We start from the raw sequence: 21,097 nt of genomic DNA, 5'->3' as shown, positions 1-21,097 counted from the left end.
CATCCTACCTACTTTTAACATTCTATCATATCTTCCAGGTGGTACACAAATGGACACCAAGCCACAAGGAAGCAGCGAAGAGGTCTCACATCGACAAAACAATCCTGCTGGTCAATATCGACGATAAGTATGTACCGATAGCTAAAAGCGGAGTTCAAGATCTCGGGGCCGAAGTATAGCACATGCTGCTAAGGCATCTGCTCCTGTAGCATGTGCTGTTGTGAAGATGATGTTCTTCCATATTTTAAAGGAATCCGCGGAGTCAGTTTCTGGAGGAATCAAACACTGGTTTGCTTTAAAGCGTGTTAACGGTTGGTACATTATCCTAATGTACATTTTTAGTATTGGAGTATTAACTGAATTTTTAAATTCTCGAATTTTAATGAAATATTGAAAGTTTGACCTGTGAAATATATAAAGGTTATTTTAAAAGAATTTGTAGGTTAGAATTATTTTTAAAAATCCATATAAACAATGTAAAGAGTGAGACTATTCAATGCAGCCTGCTTTTTCTCCAGAAACTGGTTGCCTTGTCCATTTTTATGTTTTTTTATTGTAGTTATTTTTTATTTATTACGAGAGAGACTGTTGATACTAATTTTTTAAGATTTATTTATATATTATCAAGAACAAAGACTATTTGAATGTTCTATTAGGTATCTAACGTTTCTGTTGATCAATAAGAAAAATAGCGAATGCGAAAGACATAGGGTATCATTTAAACGTCGGAAATAAGTAAATAGGTATTTTTTTTATAAATTTCTCTAAAATGTTCTACTTTGTATTAATGCTTTTCGTCACTGCTAAAATTTTATTGTAACTCGTGGACAAAAAGTGGCATGTTGGGTTAATGACATGACAATTCCTGCATAAACACGGATAATATTCCTAAGATGACTCAAACTCTACTTCAGTGACTCAAAAATAAATATGCCTAATTATTTTAAGCATATATTAATTCGTGACCAGACATCTCGTAACGCGACCATTTGTAACCGGACAAGTGGTAACGGACAATTCGTAACGTCAAAATAAAATTATTTTGTTTATTTTTGTTAACGTGGAAACTAACTGTTATTACAGTTATAATTGAAATTATGTTTATCAATTAAACGAATCAGTACCGGGATACACATGTTTAACACATTTTATAATATATCTTGTTTCAGAATATATTAAGTCTTTAAACAAAAAAGAATGTGTGTACTTTGTACGCACGTAAGAAATTATACTTCTATTATATGATTTCAACGAAATTAATATACTTTAAACAGTTTATTTATATTTTATTTAAATATTAAACTAATTTTAATACTTACTACTTTTCAAAAAATTTTATTAAAACAGTACCAAAAATTAAAAAAATAAAAGAATAAAACACACACAAACACAGTAAGAAAACAATACATTAGGTGAATATTGACAGAAATTTTGATGGTAATGAAATTATGTAAACCAAAGCATTACATACTATTTTGGTAGGTTCATTTTAAATTTACCAAATAGGTAGGTACCTATGTAATTTTTTATTAGAATACTGAAACATTTACAATTATTACGTACATGTCGCTTTTAAAAACTATTTAAAAAGTCACTACAATTATAAACTTGCTTTTTTCTCTGCCATCACAACAATAAAAACTAATATACACATCATTCGTTTATCCATAATCTCCAACAATTATTGACAGATGATTTTAACACCCAATAAGATCCCGTATAACGTTTGAGCGACTAATACCATACTGTCGGAGTGCGCATGCGCCCAGGAAAATAAAAATTCACCCTCGTGCCTAAAGAAGTATAACTTCAAAAACAATTATTTAAATACATAAAAACTTTTAACAATATTTTTAAAATTTTATCCCTCTTATTGTTCCTTAAATTTGCATATACCTAGACAAAGGAATAATGAAGTAATTCGTGAAATCTTTAAGCCGACAACCGTCTTTAGGCATTCCCAACTTTCTAAGTAAACATTTTGTAAAGGAAATATTATAATTACCTTATTAAATGCCTTAAAAATGTTTATCCTGATACTGATTCGTTAAATTGATAAACATAATTTCATTTATAACTGTTATAACAGTTAGTTTCCACGTTAACAAAAATAAACCGAATAATTCAATTTGGACTTTACCATTGTCCGTTACGAATTTGTATAGTTACGAACTGTCGCCGTTACGAATTGTCCGTTACCATTTGTCCGGTTACGAACTGTCGCGTTACGAGATGTCATGGAACCATATTAATTAGGGTAAATAACCAGATTTACAGTGGATTAAAAATGACTATTCATTGTTCAGAAAATTTGTGCTTTTGTCGTTTGTCTTCCGTTTGTTTATTAATGTAGTTATACTAGCTAAATCAAGGTCTAAAAAGGAGTCATGTTGGTAACTGGCTTGTTATTCAACTCTAGCTTGTAGGACCATCATGGGAGTAGAAATCGTTTTCTCCGAAGATAAATTTAACATATTTTTAAAGAATATGTTTTTATTTTTGTTTCACCTACCTTATAATATGTATATCCAAATTATTGACTTAAGTCAGACCATCTGACTGACTCGACAAATTTAAATATGTTTCCAATGTTCAATTTATATCTTCTAACTTGGTCAGGTTCTGGGTCGTCTTGTTTTCCTGAGGTTTGATTATCTATGGGTGTGTAGTAACTAGTTTAAAAAAATACACTAAACAATTTTTTCTACAAGAGAATTAAGTAAGATTCATCGTTCTCGATAAATGCGTACATACTTCACAACAGATCTGGACATGTTAGATATTATGTCTTCTGTAAGTCCACTCCAACTACATGCCAGATGTATAAAAGGTCTCCATTAGCATATAATAGAAATATGCTTTATTATCATTGAAGATTTTACAATTTTATGGTCAAAACTTACAAAGAGTCAGAAAAAAAAGCACCTTAAAAGTACCTTATTGCTCTTTTTTGAAATTTAAAATTAACATCGGATTGGGCCATACTAGAACCATAAAAAGGAAGACCATATCGAAGATGAGATTCCAACAAAGAAAAATATATATTTTGGAAGATGCTAAATTGATTACCTTCGAAGCATATCTTATTGCATAGCAAGCTGAGGCTAGTTTCTCACGTAAAAAATCGATATGAAGGTACCATTTAAGTTTGTTGTCTCAAAAAATACCAAGAAATTTTGCAGAATCAACGGTACTGATCTGGCTGTTATTAATAAGCAAGGGTTGAAGAGCTAAGGATAATGCTACAGTTTTATATACGTTAAAAGAGAGTACATTAGAGTCGGACCAGGTTTTTATTGTAAGTAGATCTGAAGTTATAGTTATAGCCATGTCATTAATACACATAATGAAAAATAGAGGACCGAATAATGAACCTTGTGGTACCCCAGATACAACGTTTTTGAGACTTGAGTCTATATCATTTGCTCTAGCCAATTGTTTCCTATTATCCAAATAAGATTGGAACCAATTCAAAGAAATATCTCCAATTCCGTAGAAATGTAGTTTTTTTATCAAAATATCATGATTTACACAATCTAAAGCTTTGGCATAGTCACAAAAAACAGTGGCAGTTGAAACGAGTAAGGCGATGGACTACCCCAGCTCATCGAAATAATATTCGAAAATATTACCTCAATCATCCAAGATAGCCATTGCTACACCCTTAGCTTAGCTCAGTCTCTCAAGGTGTGTGTTCGTCTTGTCGTAATCTTAGAAATGAACTATGAAAATTTAGAATGGAAGCAAACAAAACAGTATTTTTAACTAATCATGTTTATTTGTTCAAAAAAGATATAATAAAAATGTGACTTATTAATTGCATTAACAAATATATTCAAATTCTTGCCAAAAACTAACAATTTGTAGATTATACTTATGGCTTTTGGTATCTGATGGTAACTTCTTGATGTCGAATGGTACTGCTGTAGAGTTCTTGTAGATCCGGGCAAATGTTCGGCCCTGGGCCCCTGCAGCTGAAGATGCTGGGAGATGTAGTCTGGATGTCATGGTCAATCGTTGTTATATCGCCGTAGTTCCATCACCGGTGTGGATGGCTTGAGGCTGACGGCTCACGGAGAGAGAAAGGTTGATTCTATTCCCAAAAACTATAAGATAAAGACACATATCAATCATCAAGAAGAAAAACCAAAAACGAGCCTTTGCCAAATAATCGTAAAAAGTAGTCATTGGCAAAGGAACAAAATAAAATTAATAGTGACGGAATAGTTAAATAATTTGATTACTAAAAGCATATCAATAGATGAAATGAAATATTCAAAATTAAGATACTAATACACGTGGGAAGTAACTTCGAGGTTAGGTAAAAAAAATCATTATAAAAAATTAAAAGTAGACTATAAAAAACTTACAGGGACACAAGAATACAAAACTCACCCCAAGAGAATAAGATGTCTGGAAATAGATAGCTATTATCAGCTCTGTAATTGCCTTTTGTAAGATTACCACCACCATTTTGAGAATTGAAATGACAGCGTGAACTGTAGAAAGGTAGGCATGTTCCGTATTAAGACTTCCGGATATTTATAGAGTAAGAATATACGGGGTACGTTCAGTATGTTCAATTGATGATTTAAATGAAAAGAGATAGTAAATAGAAGATAATAAAAGAGGATAATAAAAGAGGGCGCCAAACAAGTTTTTAACGAAACAGCAAATTAAAACGAATAGAAGATACTTATTAATGAAATATTAAAGAAAATGGAATAAAATAATTATTTAAAAATAAAATATCAAAGATGTGACGTTTGTAACGTTACACAGTTTAAATTCAGTGCTTGGTAAATCTCATGTAGTACAAAAAACATGCTCTGTTTAGAGATAATATTTAGATATTATTTACTAATTTATTTCAAATTTATCTTATTGTGTTCATGTTTTAATGAAATTAGCGCGATAATTTGATGAAATAAAATTATTTTGACATAATATTTAAAAGTCAGATCAGTAGACATTTACAATAGTTTTGAATCGTCGTCATGGAAACCAATATCGTCGTAGTGGTAACCCATTATATTGAAAGTTTGTTGTATGTTTTCTTGTCGCCATATTCTTACCTTCTTTTTCTGCTCCAGAACATTACACTTTCAACTAATCTCTTTTATATATTTAAACTGCACCTTCTGACACAAGAACTTTAAAATTTTTTAATATTAATAAAATATTTATTTTTGAGATTTTTTTATGTAAACAAACCCACGTGGTAATTTTAAATATTCATTAGCTATTACAAATGAACAGAAAATTTTACGTGACAGAAAGTAATGTCATCTACTGAGAAAACTAGTAGCGGCATCTTTTGAGAAAAGTGAGAACTAATCAATTTACCATATAAAATTTTAATGGTTTAAAATTCCAAATAAAACTCAATGTATCCATGTAAACGCTAATGAATATTGGATTGACATCTAGTTCTGAGCTATTTTGAAAATTTTAGACCTCTAGCTAGTCGGGAAGTATGTTTAAAATCGATTACAAGATTTTTCCCGGAGAAAGAGACAGACAAAGAACAGTCGAAGTATATAACAACGTGGTAAATATTCCTTGTAATGTTTATAGGATTATTTTTAACCAATTTTTTTTTCACAAAACCGCGAATCTCTTTTCGCATTGGCCGTTTTTCTTATTTAATGTACATATTAATAAACAGAAACGCCACAATTGTTGCAAATGTGAAAAGGTATATAAAACAAGTTGGATATTATGTAATTTATCGATAGATAATAAAAAAGTTTGTAAGTTATGAAAATTTTACATGGTTGCCTTAAAACGATAATAGACTGATTTTTTTAGGAGTTACGAGCCAACTTATTTGTAACCATGACAGTTTAAAACATTAGAAGAACGTGAAAATGACGGATGTAGACTTAAAACGTTTATTCTTTTATCGACGGGGTTTTCCAATACTCGGCTTGCTAATTTTTATGGCAGATTCTTTACACGTCATCGATCAATTTCATGCTGGTGTGTTCGTACAGCGTTGCCTAATCGCCCAGATAGTATGGGATTCTAGGGAATATTAAAAGTGACAGAATTTTAAGGAAAATGTTGGTAAATCTAGATACTTATCCAAATGTTGATTAAAAATAAGTTATGCAATGTTAATATTATCATGTATTTAACTTCTAGAAATATTGTACTAACGGATATTTTTACTGAATGTCAGAATTTGTCTGCTTACAAAACTTATCTAATGAAAATTAATCCTTTTATTCGCTTTTCAAGATAATTGGGAGTTATCATCATCATCAATTAGCCTATATTGGTCCCTGTTGAACGTAGGCATCCCGGAAAATGTTCCACCTATCTCTATCTTGAGCTCCTGCATCCAATTTGTAATGATGCGCTTTATGTCATCCGTTCATCTAGTCGGTGGTTGTCCTCTGCTTTGATATGCCTCTTACGTTGGTCGCCATTCCAGAATCTTTCTGGTCCATCTAGCATCCGTCAATCTGGCAACATATCCTAACCAAGCCCATTTATAGTCGAGGAAATGAAGCTGGAAAAATGGCAAAACCTCGCAATTTTTTCGTCCAGCATCGATTTGTACAAAAATTTGGGATTAGGCTCATTTCACCCTCTAGTTCATTTTCTATATTGAGTCGTTGTACGCTTTTGGTTTTTTAAGGGTAAAAACCACCCCTAATTGTAAAAAATTATAAAATAGCATTTCAAACTTTAATATTGTCAAAATTTGCTTCTTATTAGTTACATAATGATTGTTTTATGCTTTAAGATATAATATCATAATATTTCAACCCTTAAAACCACCCTTGTTGGAGCTATATATAAAAAGTTTACTTATCCTAAAGAATAATTTTGGCTTGTATCAATTTACATAAAAATTTGGGGTTAGGATCATCTTACCCTGTACTTTATATTCTATATCATGCTCAAGGGCGTTGATTATTTTTAGGGGTGTAAACTACCCCTTATTTTCAAAAATTATATAAAAGCAATGTAATCTTTAATATAGGTAAAATTTGGTTTTGACTGGTTAAATAATGATCGTTTTATGCTTTGGGATCTAATATATTATTTCAACCCTTAAAAACCACCCTTAATGACATTGCAATTTTTATAAGTACACAATTTAATAGATCTATACAGAAAAAAAAAGTAGAGTTAAAGAATTACAAAAACATTTATTTACACAAAAATGCGGATTTACAAATATGTAAAAATACACATACAAATAGTTTTTTAGTCATTATTTAGTATACAAACCGGCTCTGTGGTATTATATACCCTGAAAATGGCTCTATAAGGGGACTATTCGAATTTTTCGAAAAAAAAAATTAGTTTTATAAACATAGCTCCTTCAATTTTGGCGATAACAAGTTTTTTCAGTAATGGTTTTATAGGATTTTTGAAGTGTTATAAGACTGTGTAAATTAAATTCCGTTAGATCCCTTAATTTTTAATTGAGGTGGGTTTAAACTGCTCGAATAAGGAGATGTTTGCTTGTAAACAGATGTTTTAAACAGCTACATCTCACTAACTGTTTACTGTAATGAAAATCTATGCACAATAAAATTTTAGTTTATGCCATTTTATTATTTTTTTTTTGAAAGATATTATTGTATGCTTGAAAAAACATCATCTAAGTTTCCCTGGAAAAATGCAAAGTTTTCCCGTTATTTGGCTTTGATTATTTCAAAATATGCATTTGACGAAAAAAGCTAACTTTTAACATGCCGTATCTCGGTTTGCATTGATCGTAAAAATATTATAGAAAAACAGTTTCGTTTGTGTTACTAAAAGATACAATTTTGATATCTACAGTTTTTTTGAATAAATGCATATTTTTCGAGTTATTCTCAAAAAACCCTCTAAAAAAGTCGATTTTTCCGTCGAAAAACTGTTACTTTCAACCACGAATAACTCGAAAAATATTAGTTTTATGAAGAAAATGTAAAAAACATTTTTTTCTTAGAATTACTTTTTACATCGATTTACATGTTTAAAATGTAATAAAAAATTTCCACCCCCGAGATGGGGTGGCAACTACCCCCAAGGTTTTAGCGTACAGCAGCATGATATAGAAAATGATCCTTGGACTATTCCCTACCTTATGTAAAAATTTCAAGTAAATCCATGCTGGACGAAAAAATTGCGAGCCAAAATGCTTCATTTCCTCGACTATTAGCCATGGCTATTCTTTTCAATGAATCCGTAAATCCCGTTCTTCTTATTTGTATTTTTGGTAATTTATCTCTAACATTGACCTTTCCATAGCGTGTGTGTTACTCGTATTTTTATTTTATGTATTGTTCCTTTTGTCAGAGTTCGTATTTCCGCATCATAAGTAAGAACCGGCAAAACACACTGGTCAAAAACCTCCCTTTTCAAACAAACTGGAATATTAGACTTGAAAATGATGTTTAATCTGCCAAAGGCGTGAGATCTATCCTTTGTAGTTCAGTTGTCTGATTATCTCGGCCTAAGCGAATCTCACGCCCTAGATATTTGTAAGCTATTACTTGGTGGATGATATTTCTTTCAACTTGAAACTTTATCGCTGACTACAAGGTTGGTCATAAATTTTGTCTTTGGGGTGTTAATGGACTGTGATAGTCGTGACGTCAAATCAATGTTGGTTCCTCTGGAAAAGTTTCCAGACAAAGCAAAAATTCACACGTGGTGTTTGTTTCGGTTTTTATAATTAGAATATATTGCTTGTAAGATGTTTAATTTTTACAAAATGGTAATGTGTTGGGTACCCGTGATTGCAATCAATGCTCATAGTATATTTTATATTTCCCACCATATTTCCATATAGGATTGGTTAAGAACCTAAAGAAACGCAGTAAGTACTATGTAGTGTGTAAATCCTTGATTTTGTGTAAGGACATTTATAAAATTAAAAGTAATATGATTGATATGACTAACAAGGATTGTGTCTTTAGAAAAAAATGTGCAGATGATTGTTAAAACAAAATAAAATTAAAAATTATTACACAAATCACGTGTATAAAAAAATTCACAGACGTCAAACTTTTGCTTTGTTTGGAAACCTTTTTGACGTTTTGACGTCACACTATCACGGTCCATTTTAAGACCGACTGTTTTTGACGCTTCATGTAGCGTTTCCATCATTTTTGCAGCTTTATCAACTCTATCAGATAGTAACACTTTCAGCCCGGGCCAATATCAGATATTTGTCTCATGTGCCCCCTTTATACAGTCATTGGAAACTTGTTGACATGTAAATAGTTTCGAAGAAATAGTATCACCCTGTCTAATTCCACATTCTATTCAACTTTTGGTATCTTTATGAAGTCGGACACAACTGTAGTAGTTCCGTAGATACTCTTTAAGTTCAGATCAAGGCGGTATATACAGTGATGAGCGCGCTAATAACCGGCAAAATAGCGCAAAAAGAGATGAAACTAGTGGAGGTGGAAATCATCGTTATAAACGTATTAAATTAACATTACATTACATAGTTTCCCACCTTTAGATGTATCAGAGGAGTATGACAACTGTCACTGTGACAGTAGAATTTTATAAAATACTCCTGTCACAGACGTCTAAAGGTGGGGAACTATGTAATGTAATATTAATTTATACGTTTATAACGATCATTTCCATCTCCACTAGTTTCATATCTCTTTGTTTCGCAATGTATTATGTTTTCCATCTTTTGCGCTATTTTGCCGGTTATTAGCGTGCTCATCACTGTATATCGGTAGTCAATGCAGCAGTCAGCCAATGCTCAAAGCATTCTGAGTATCTACAGTATCAAACGCATTTTCAAAGTCATTAATTTTTCAATTAGGCATAGAGTATTATACCTAAGTGAAAATTTGGCAACATTGACGAGAGTGAGCTAGATCTGACTGCAAAAGAGAAAATCAGTATTGACTGAATATATTAAACTAATTAGGAAAAACTTGTTGGAACTATAACAAATAACAATTTGATTAGGAGTCTAATGAAATATGACTATAACATATGTGTTTCTAACTGTTTTCTGTGACACAATGCTCCGACCAATGTTTTTAGCATTTTGCTTAACGGCTCACGCCAAACACACATAGTTTTCATAAAATACCATTGAGGTGTGGAGACAGAGGAATTAAAATTTCACTTTGTTTGTCATAGTTCGGTATTCCTGCTTAAGGAATTTTTGTCAACAGGCGATCAGGAACCAGTTCTTCCGGCATCTTTTCACAGCCCTGCATATCTAATCTAATACGGGATGCGTATATTGATATCTTTAGTCTTTTTCCTTCTTACGATAAAAAACAGAGTTTTGGAACACCCTGTATCCAATATAATACCAATTGTAGTCCTATTTTCGTTGAAAATTTTATGTAATTTTGGAATTAAACTGCAGATATCCATCTTTACCGTTTAGAGTACCATTCGATTGGATATAATAGAAGATATGATGATTAATAAGCTCTTGCTAGTAAAATAGCCTTTTGCAGGTTGTCAAAATTGAAGTTTGAGTATAGAAAGCTATGCTAATGCTAGTACAGGTTCTACAGTAATAAATTGGACCACATATCATTACCTACATGGTAAAAAATTACCAGGTTGTCATTACAAATGACGTTATTCCCGAAATAACAATGTAGATTAAAAAAATTTGCACTAACTGTAGCTTAATTTCGAAATTACACAAAATACTAAGTGTAATTCTCATAATCTGAATAATTTCGTACTTAACTTTTACTTGTAGGACCACAATCAGGAACTGAGCCATAGTTTTGTTATAGATTTACTAAGACATTATAGAGGAATCGTTTCGTTTATATTTCTTGTATAGTCTATGTATATTACAATGTATTTTTATTTTACTCATTCACGAAATACAAAGATATCTACTGCATATTTTGAACCAAACCTTGAGGATCTAAAAGCCATAAAAACAAAAATCCCATGTGGTATCTTAACCATATTATCAGTCTATATTGGTCTACAAAAATGATCCAGACATAAGTACATTGGAATTACGCTATTAACGCACCACCTTAAACATTGCTTATTTTTAATGTCTCGAATTTCCTAAACTTGTTGTCCGATTTAAGTGATTTTTTTAACGTGTTATAGCCCGATTCTTTAACAATATCGCTGTAATAATATTGTTGCTTGACAGGTAAGTTGTAATTGTGTACGGGGTGTACCAATCAAACTGTGATTTTTTCTCAAAGTTTGCGTCACCCTGGGGAATATTCTATCATTTATAAAATACTGAAATTAAAACCTAACTATGGTCTCATGTTTTCTTAACATTCTAAAACAAAGTTAAGTACTTTAACAACTAGCCATGTTTTTCAATACAGGGTGTTTTTAAATAAGTATGACAAACTTTAAGGGGTAATTCTGTATGAAAAAATAATGACAGTTTGCTATATAAACGTATGTCCACAAATGTTTCTGAGATAGGGAGTGTTGAAATTTTTGTTACGAACTAACGATTTATTTATTGCTCTAAAATCGGTTGAGATGTGCAAATGAAATTTGGTGGGTTTTAAGAGGTAGGTATTATGCATTTTTGACATCCAATTAAGAATTTTTTTCGCCATTGGCGCACATAAGGGTCATATTACCCGTATGCGCGCCAATAGTGAATATTAAATTATTCCTAATTGTATATCAAAAAATGAGCAATAAATATGTCTTAAAACCCACTAAATTTCATTTGCATATCTTAACCGGTTTTATAGCAATAAATAAATCGACAATTTGTAAGAAAAAATTATAACACCCCCTATCTCAGAAACGAAGCATTTGCACATACGTTTATATAGCAAACTGTCATTATTTTTTCATGTAGAATTACCCCTTAAAGTTTGCCATACTTTTTTAAAAACACTCTGTATTGACGAAAAACAAGGCTAGTTGTTAAAGTACCTAACTTTTTTATTATCCAACATAAGCGAACGAATCAAAAAAACATACTGTTAAGGAAACATTGTTGAGTTGGGTTTTAATTTCAGTATCTTATAAAATCTAGAATATTCCACAGGGCCACGTGAACTTTGAGAAAAAATCACATTTTGATTGGTACGTCCGGTATACAATGACAGTTTACCTGTCTAGCAACAATATTATTTCAGCAATATTGTTAAAGAATAAGACATGTTAAAAAAATCACTTAAATCTGACGATAGATTTAGGAAATTCGAGACATCAAAAATGACTCATTTTTAAGGTGGTGCGTTAATTTCTTGGAGAAGTGTATAAAATAGTCTAATATATTATACAGGGTGAGTGGGGAGGAATGTGCCAAACTTTAAGACTGTATAATATACCTAAGAATAATCAAAAATAACTCATATGTTGTTATTCGATTTTCATTTGTTTCCGAAATATGTACCTACGGGATGTTAAAATTTTTCTTAAAAACTGACGATTTATTTATTGCTCTAAAACCGTTTGAGGTTTGCAAATTAAATTTGGTGGGTTTTAAGACATGGTTATTGCGCATGTTTTGACACACAATTAAGAATTTTATATTCACCATTGGCGCGCGTACGGGTAAGGGTCTGAAATTAAAAAAAAATAAAAATAGTACGCCAATGAAATATTTCAAATTAAAAATAATTTTTGAATTCCCTGTTCAATTTGTGATAAAAAATCTATCTTCCCATTTTTTCATACGACGCTTCGTTTTCATGCAAAAAAATAAAATATCTTAACGCTTCCAAAGTATTCAAAATAAGTTTCTACACATTCATATAGAAACTTCGTCGAAAACTTTGTAAGCGTTAAGATGTTTTATTTTTTGCATGAAAACCAAGGAATTTTTATCACAAATTAAACGAGGAATTCAATGAATATTTTTAATTTGAAATATTTAAGGGGCGTACCATTTTTATCTTTAAAAAATTTCAGACTTACCCGTACGCACGCCAATGGTGAATATAAAATTCTTAATTGTGTGTCAAAACATGCGCAATAACTATGTCTTAAATCTCACCAAATTGCATTTGCACACCTCAACTGGTTTTAGAGCAATAAATAAATCGTCAGTTTGTAAGAAAAATTTTAACATCCCGTATCTCGGAAACAAATGAAAATCGTATAGCAACATATGAGTTATTTTTACGTATATTATCCAGTCTTAAAGTTTGGCACATTCCTCACCACTCACCCTGTATATGCCGTTTCTTTTTTCCTCGGTTTTGATCCGTGATATGCAGCATCTACTAACTTGCCAGCATCTAGCACCAATTAATTATTGTTTAACTTAAGATGAAATCCTGCATGAATTATCAAGGCGCCATTTGATCCAGGCAGAGTTGTAGCAGAGCCATGTTGGAACATTGTCGCGTTTATGAATGTAAAAATATCAAATTTAAGAAACAAATTGACTTTTGACATGGAACTGTTATAATTCTGTTGGCGGTGTTTGAAAACTGTTGATCCATTTGTATTAGCATGCTTTTTTGTTTAAAATTTGTTTTGACCAGTTAAAGGGGTACTACATAATTTTTTAATAAATTATTGCACATTAATATGAAGTTACCTCCAAATTCTCCAGATCTAAGTATATTCGACTTTGTAGTACAAACTAAAAACATTAGAAAAATTAGTTTCGGCGTGGAATCTATTGTAATTCTGTAATTGGTTGAAAACTCTTCATATACTTGTTTGTTTATCATTTATATCAGATATAGAGATCTTAAAAACTCTGATGTAGTTATATGACGAAGATAATGAATTTTTCCAATTGTTGGATTATGTTGTTCCATATTTGTGTTTCTCTTGCTTGCAGTGGTTATTATAGTGTTCTCTAAAAGGTTCTCATGGAAGTGCAGCTGTCGAAGTTAAAAACTGTGTAGAGTTTTGCCTACTTTTCAACAATTTGCCTGCTGGATAGACTTTTAGTTCTACTTCCGGTCACTTTGGTTGAAAACCTTGGACTTAAAAAGTCCAATTATTGCTTGTTTTATAAGAAAGAAACTGTCGGTCTATGATAATAACAATAAATAAAATTATCAACTCAGTTTAAAAGAAATAACAAAATAAAAAATTAAATTAAAATTTGTATGTACTTTCTTCTTCCTCTTGTAGTGCCTATCCGTTTCGGATGTTGGCGGCCATCATGGCAATCTGTACTTTGCACACTGCTGCTCTAAAAATATTTGTGGTTGTTGTGTTGAACCACGTACGTAGATTTTTCAGCCAGGAAATCTTTCAGCAACATAGTTTTAGCAGTCCTGATTAGTAACGTGATCGGTATAAGTAGGTACTTTAGTTTATAAAATTATTAGCTCTCAAAGGTTTTAAATTTGAATTAAACTAAAAAGAAAAATACATTTTTTGTAAACAATTACATCTTAAGGTACGTATCCATACAAGGGTGATCCGCGCTCGGTGTAGCTGCTCAAATGCGTACGTCATGCGCTCCCCTACATATAAACTGCAAGCCGGTTGAATCGAAGAGGGTGAGCGCCGAGCGGCGATCACCAACGTATCCAATATGTGGAGCTGCTACACCGAGCGCGGATCATCCCTGTATGGATGCGTAAAGTTTGTTTAGCAGTAAATGGTTGACTTCAATGGTCAATACTTGTACTGGTACTTCAATAGTATAAAAGGCCCGGTTTCAGGTAAAATTTAAATATGTTTGAATGTTTGTTTTTCTATAATCTTAGCAATTAAAATAGATTTAATTTATTTTAAAACTCATTTGAAAACATTAATTTCAGGTATATAAGGCAAAGCAATATATTTTACATCCGTTTTTTTGTTTTTGTCGTCGTAATTATTGTAAATTTTGTGGATCCTTTGCTTTATTATAGGAGCACTGTCTAGTCAGTGTTAATTATTGTCAAAAGACCAACTCTGTCTACCTCGTCTGCTTATCGCTCCGAACCGGTCTTAACAATGGGCCAAGTCAGATAAATTTAATAATATTTACGACCGCACTAATTGAAGTCAACCATTTACTGCTAAACAAACCTTAGCTTTACAGCTAAACGGTTGTCAAACTCTGTTGGATGATACTGCGCACTGGTGTTACACTTTTTTGCTACACTTTTTAATGGAACAGAGTGGTGGACCACTACACCTTGCAAAGGAACGACTTAGTGTAGAATTTCTACACTATTTTAGAACTAGTTCTACACCATGACACCAGAAAACAAAAGAACAGACCTATTTTTAGAATATGTTCGTACCTCTTTAACTGGTTAATGAATATCGCGCGTTGTGACGTCACGCCATTATATTTTGAGGTTATGTTGATGCTAAACCAACCGAATTTTACAGTGATCATTTTAAACACTTCAGAAACATCTCAGATTATTCCATTTTCAAGATCTATGGCTAATAAGGTAAAATCTTGAATTCGGTGATACATTTAGGATCAAGACTACAGTAAAACATGACGGCCTGACGTTATTGTTATATTTTCAACTGACTTATCTTTATTTGTTCCCGAACAATATGGATCTTTCTAAAAATTTGTGAACATAGATAGGTAATTTATGATGTATATATGTATATAGGAAAATATTTTATTAAAACTATCACTACTATTACTATTAGTACTGAAAACTAATCAAAGATGCAGAGTGAAAAAATAGACGTTTGTATACAGGGTTTTTAATTAAAATACCAATGCTGACTGTTCACAACGTCACAATCATACTTAGTTTTGTTTTATATGTTGATATAGACGTTTGATATTGCGTTGTGTTTTTGCCCTGTTAATGTCCTAGATATCCAGAATTTCTCCGTCCATTTCAATTCTTCTCTTTTAACAGTTTGAATGCATTCATATATATTATAATTCTGTTTGGTAAACGTGAGATTTAGTGACTTTTCCATCATCATCACAGTATCAGCTATATATAGAAATTAGCTCACTTGTTTAAAGTACGTTATTTTTATTACCTACCATACAGTCGGAATACCTATGAAAGAATACCCATGAACGAACATATAAAACACGCTGTATTTTCCTGTCACCGTGTCACAAAGAAAATTGCCCAGCGCAAGTACATGTAACAATAATTATTACATGTACTTGCGCTGGCCAATTTTTTGTGTGACACGGTGACAGGAAAATACAACGTGTTTTATTTGTTCGTTCATGGGTATTCTTTCATTTTTCCTACTGTACTTTCTGTTAACTAACTAAATTTTAAGAACTTCAGTAGTGAGTATTCCCTCCTCTGGCAGTGATAACAGATTTTGGATCACATTCTGCGGAAGACTGTTTCGTTCCTGCACCAGTATGTCGCGAAGCCCTCTTGAATTTTTGGGGGCCGCACATATGACTCCGTAAACGTCTCTTGATGATCCCATCTCAGATATGTCCTATGGGATTTATATCTGGACTGCGAGGAGGCCGTGAAGATACTCAGTAGCTATCCGGGCAGTTTGGAGCCGTGCATAAATACGGCGTCTCCAAGAATAACCATAAACGGTAAAATATGGTCGGGTAGAACCTGTGTCAGATACCTTCTTCTTCTTCAACCTATGTTCGTCCACTGCTGTACATAGTCCTCTTCCATTTGCTTTCATCGATTTCTACTCTTGCCAATTCTCATCTACTGCTTGCCCGCGACTTGTTTGATATCATCTGTCCACCTCTTCTGCGGTCTGCCTACTCCTCGCCTGTTCTGTTTTGGTTTCCAGTTTGTTACACTGAAAGTACACTGTAGACAACACTACACAAACAATTTAAAATTGACGTTAAAACTACATAAACAAAAACTATGCTGATAATTGTTTTTAGAAATTAGGGTAAGGGACTCTTTTCATCTCAAAAACTTATCGAAACAGAAATAACATTTAAAGTAAGTGAGATGAAAATCTCACTAGAATTGAGGTTATCAGTCACAAATAATTTAGGATATCAGTGACTGTAACCTCAATTCCAATAGATTTTCATCTCACTTAGTTTGTATATTTACCCTACCCTGTAGATATATCTTGAACCCTTAAATATTCATTTTAGTGCTCAAACGTATATTTCTTCGCTCCGTATCCAAAACTTGTTTCTTGTTACAGTCCAGTACCCTGAGTTTATAGTAACTGTTGATTTCTACTATCCACGTGCAATATTTGTAATTTAGGACAGCTATTTATATTTCTTTTCATCTCTGTATAAAAAATCTGGTTTTTCGACGTGTGTAAGTTTTTGAGCAGTTTTGAAATAAATTTAGCTGTACAATTACATTTCGGTTAAATATGATTTATAAAAATCTTTATTGATTTGTTTCCACACATTTTTGAATAAAGATTAGTGAATTATTGTTTTGATTTTTTTATAAGTGAAGAAAATGCTCACGTTGTTGTTCACCTTTTTATAATATCTCATCCCTACGTTTCCTAACAGAAAGAATAATAATACTAACATAAGCAAGTAACCTGAGAGACGCCGATGATACAGTTCTTTTAGCCGAATCATATGAAGACCTACAGATACTGCTTAATAAAGTGACTGCGGTAAGTGAAGAATATGGACTATCGCTCAAGAGCAAGACGAAAGACGAAATATATGATAATAACAAAGACAACTCGGGACATTCGTGAGATATATGTACAGAATCAGTCTATTGAAAGAGTAAGAGAATTAAAATACCTAGGTAGGTACAACCATTAATGAAAACAATGACAGCTATCAAGAAATACGAATCGGAATCAAACAGGCCACAAGCACATTTACAAGAATGGAGACGCTCCTCTGCTGTAAACCTTGAGTTAAAAATACGACTGTTGAGGTGCGATGTGCTATCCGTATTATATATACTACGGGATTGAAACATGAACATTGAACAAAGTTAACGTGAGGAGACTGGAGGCATTCGAGATGTGGACTTACCGAAGAATACTGAAGATCTCATGGGTAGATGGAATAACCAACGTAGAGGTAATTAGTCCGATCAACAGCCATTGTCTCGTGGAATTTTGAGAATCAAGGTCGATTTCCTTGAAAATTTGGAGTTATAGTCGGTTCGCTAAACTCAGACACAACTGGCTAATGATTTTAGTAGATAATTCTTTTGTTTTTTGCCAATTTTGTCAAAATTGGCAAAATTACTAACTAGTTATTATTAACTATTTAATAATTATTTTTTTGCCAATTTTATCAAATTGACAATAAGCGAACGGACTATAGGCAGTATTTATAGCCTTTGTCAAAATCTACCCTACGCCGAAGCTGGGGATGAAAAAACCCCATCTAATGGATGAAAAATTTTTCAATTAAAATAATTATGGTCGATAGATTGACCAATTCTGAGTATATTTTGTTCTATAAAATTTTTTTGCAAAGTTGATACTTTCCAAGTTATTAGCGATTAAAACTATGCATTTTTCATTGAAAAAACTCACGTTTTATAGCTGTTTTTCATGAATAACTTTTTAATTAATAAAAAAATTTTAATTTCATAGAAAAGATTATTAAGAACAAAGTTGTAGCTAATAAAAAACAAAGATTCACGTTGGAAAAACCTATGTAAACCCAATGACGACTGAGTTATGGCTCTTTAAAGGGTGGTTATTTTCGAAGAACCTCGAAATGGAGAACATTCAATCTCAAATAACTCGAATGTGTGAATTTTTTAGGAAAACAACATATATCTTTTAAAGCTCATTAAAACACCTTTCAAATGAACTCTCACAAAAGTTTTTTGCATCACTGACTGGCTTATGACGAAAATAAAAGTCGCTCCCCACTTTTTTTGAAATTTAACAATAATTAACCCTCGTCATTACAATCCTAATAGAAATTAATAGTTTCCCACTTGAAATTAACTTTATTTAGGTATAATTCCTATAGATCCATGTGATTTGACCGATTTGGAATGCTTAGTTTAGAAAAAATAGTTGATTGAAAATGACATTTTTATAATTAAAAAAGGGCATTTTTTTGTAAATAAACCTAAAAGTATTTATGATACAAAAACAAAAAAAAAATCAAAATTTTCATTAAAAAAATCCTACAATTAATATTTGAAACATTTTTTCATATTATGAATACTTTTAGATTTATTTAAGATACACTTTTTTTTTAATTATAAAAATAATAAGCCGTCATTTTCGGCTTAATGAACTATATTTTCTAAACTAAGCATTCCAAACCAGTCATATCACATAAATCGTATTAATTGTACCTAAATAAAGTTAATGTCAAGTGGGAAGTTATTCATTTCTATTATTATTGTAATGACGAAGGTTTAATTATTGTTACATTTAAAAAAACAGGGGCGACTTTATTTTTATCATAAGTCAGTCAGTTCTTAAAGAAAAAACTTTTATCAGAGCTCATTTGAAAGGTTTTTTAATGAATTTTAAAAGATGTTCTTACGTTTTCCCAAAAAATTGTAAGAAATTCGAGTTATTTGAAATTAAAGGTTCTCCATTTCGATGTTCTTCGAAAATAATCATCCTTAAAAGAGCAATACCTCAGTCGTTATTGGGTTTACATAGATCTTTCCGACGCGAATCTCTTTGTTTTTTTATTAGCTACAATTTTGTTTCTAATGATCTTTTCTATGAAATTAAATTTTTTTAAGTTATTTTTGAAAAACGGTTTATATGTACGTGAGTTTTTTCAATGAAAAATACATAGTTTCAACTGCTCTAAATGAGACGAATGCATAAGGAAAGAGAAGTACTACTTCTCTTAATTTCAATTAACAGTTTCAAGTCCGCCGACACGGCTCCCGTGTTCACACCAGAGCTGGACCGGGTACTGATAAATTTTACTCGGGTACTCTTCATATTTGAGGAACGAGTACAGAGTACCGAGTACATTGCTCAAAAAAAGTACTCAGAGTACAATACTCAAAGTACAATTACCCGAATTTCCCGGGGACTTATTTCGAGTACATGTGAATATAGAACCCGAAAAAAGGTAAGAGGGTAATAATTATCTCTGCCTCTCTACACATATTTATTTATGAATCATAAAAACATAAAATAACGTACAACTCCAACTTAAATAAAAAAAAATAGGAATTTTAAAAATTGATCATTGTTTAATACAGTAAAACCTGTCAGTAACGGCCACTAAAAATGAAGGAACTATTGGCCGATATAGAAAGGTGGCCGGTATTTCCAGTTTTTGTAGTTCACAAAAAAGGTAATTGGAACTTTGTTTATTTTGTTAATAAAAGCAAATATATAATTCTATAGGTACATAAACGGAAACTATTAAAACTACTTTAATATCCTAATATAAAACAAAATTGTACTACGGAAAAAACAGATTGATGTTAAGCTTTTTTAAAGAATTTTTCAATCAACTTTTATTTTGTTATATCCTTTGATAATTTGAGTTTTTACACCATATTTTTCGGCCAACTTTTGTGAATTGTAGTCATACTTATAAATAGTGACAAACGTTTCTCTTTTACATTTTATTATAGGATTTTAATAACCTATTGTGACCACCGACCCGATGCGGGGAATTTTGAAACCGGCTGTAATGACATGTGGCCGATTTTAGCAGGTGGCCGCTAACACAGGTTTTACTGTAATCAGTATAACACCACGCACACTCACTGATTAATTTTATTTGCTTTTAAGATAACTAACTTTTCAAAGTTTCATCAGTTCTTCAGAGCATTTCTTGAAGTGGTATTAATTATTATGGCTTGAGAGAATAGGCGTTTGCTTGACTTTGCGAATGGACCGATACTGAAAACGGCGTTTTGCGTGTTGCTATTAATTTGCTGTCCCACATGCAGCGACAAGTAGACTTGCAAAAAGTACTCGCAATATACTCGACAAGTATAAACGCGGGTACCGGGTATTTTACCCATACGCTAAGGGTACGAGTATCGAGTACTTTATTGAAAATGTACTTGGAGTACAAAATTCGGGTACTTGTACCTGGGTATTGCCCAGCTCTGGTTCACACTATTATCAATCAGGTGCTACCGACACGGCTACCGTGTTTACATTTCAACAATTTTCCAATGATAGTATAAAAGTGGCACATGAGACAAATATCTGATATTGCTCCAGAACTGAAAGTGTTAAGAGAAGAAAACTGAGATATGATGAGAGGAAATAAATATCTAATATTCCAGGTCAATATGCAAGTAAAAATTCAGTGAAAAAGATCCATAGGAAGGAGCCTTAACTCATGGCTGAAGAA

General features: G+C 32.0%; 1 protein-coding gene across 1 annotated transcript in view; it reads left to right on the top strand.

Annotated features, from left to right (window-relative positions):
• Window positions 1–17,243, top strand: part of LOC114328959 (pecanex-like protein 1) — a 109,992-nt gene extending 92,749 nt beyond the window's left edge. Inside the window, exon 25 of the mRNA XM_050651575.1 lies at window positions 39–17,243. Within this exon, the coding sequence (XP_050507532.1) occupies window positions 39–179 (141 nt within the window). The 3' untranslated portion in view covers window positions 180–17,243. The remainder of the gene's footprint in view (window positions 1–38) is intronic.
• The last annotated feature ends 3,854 nt before the right edge of the window (window positions 17,244–21,097 follow it).

This window comes from Diabrotica virgifera, chromosome 1 (assembly GCF_917563875.1).
Source record: "Diabrotica virgifera virgifera chromosome 1, PGI_DIABVI_V3a".
NCBI lineage: Eukaryota > Metazoa > Arthropoda > Insecta > Coleoptera > Chrysomelidae > Diabrotica > Diabrotica virgifera.
This window is presented reverse-complemented; position numbering and strand designations above follow the sequence as displayed.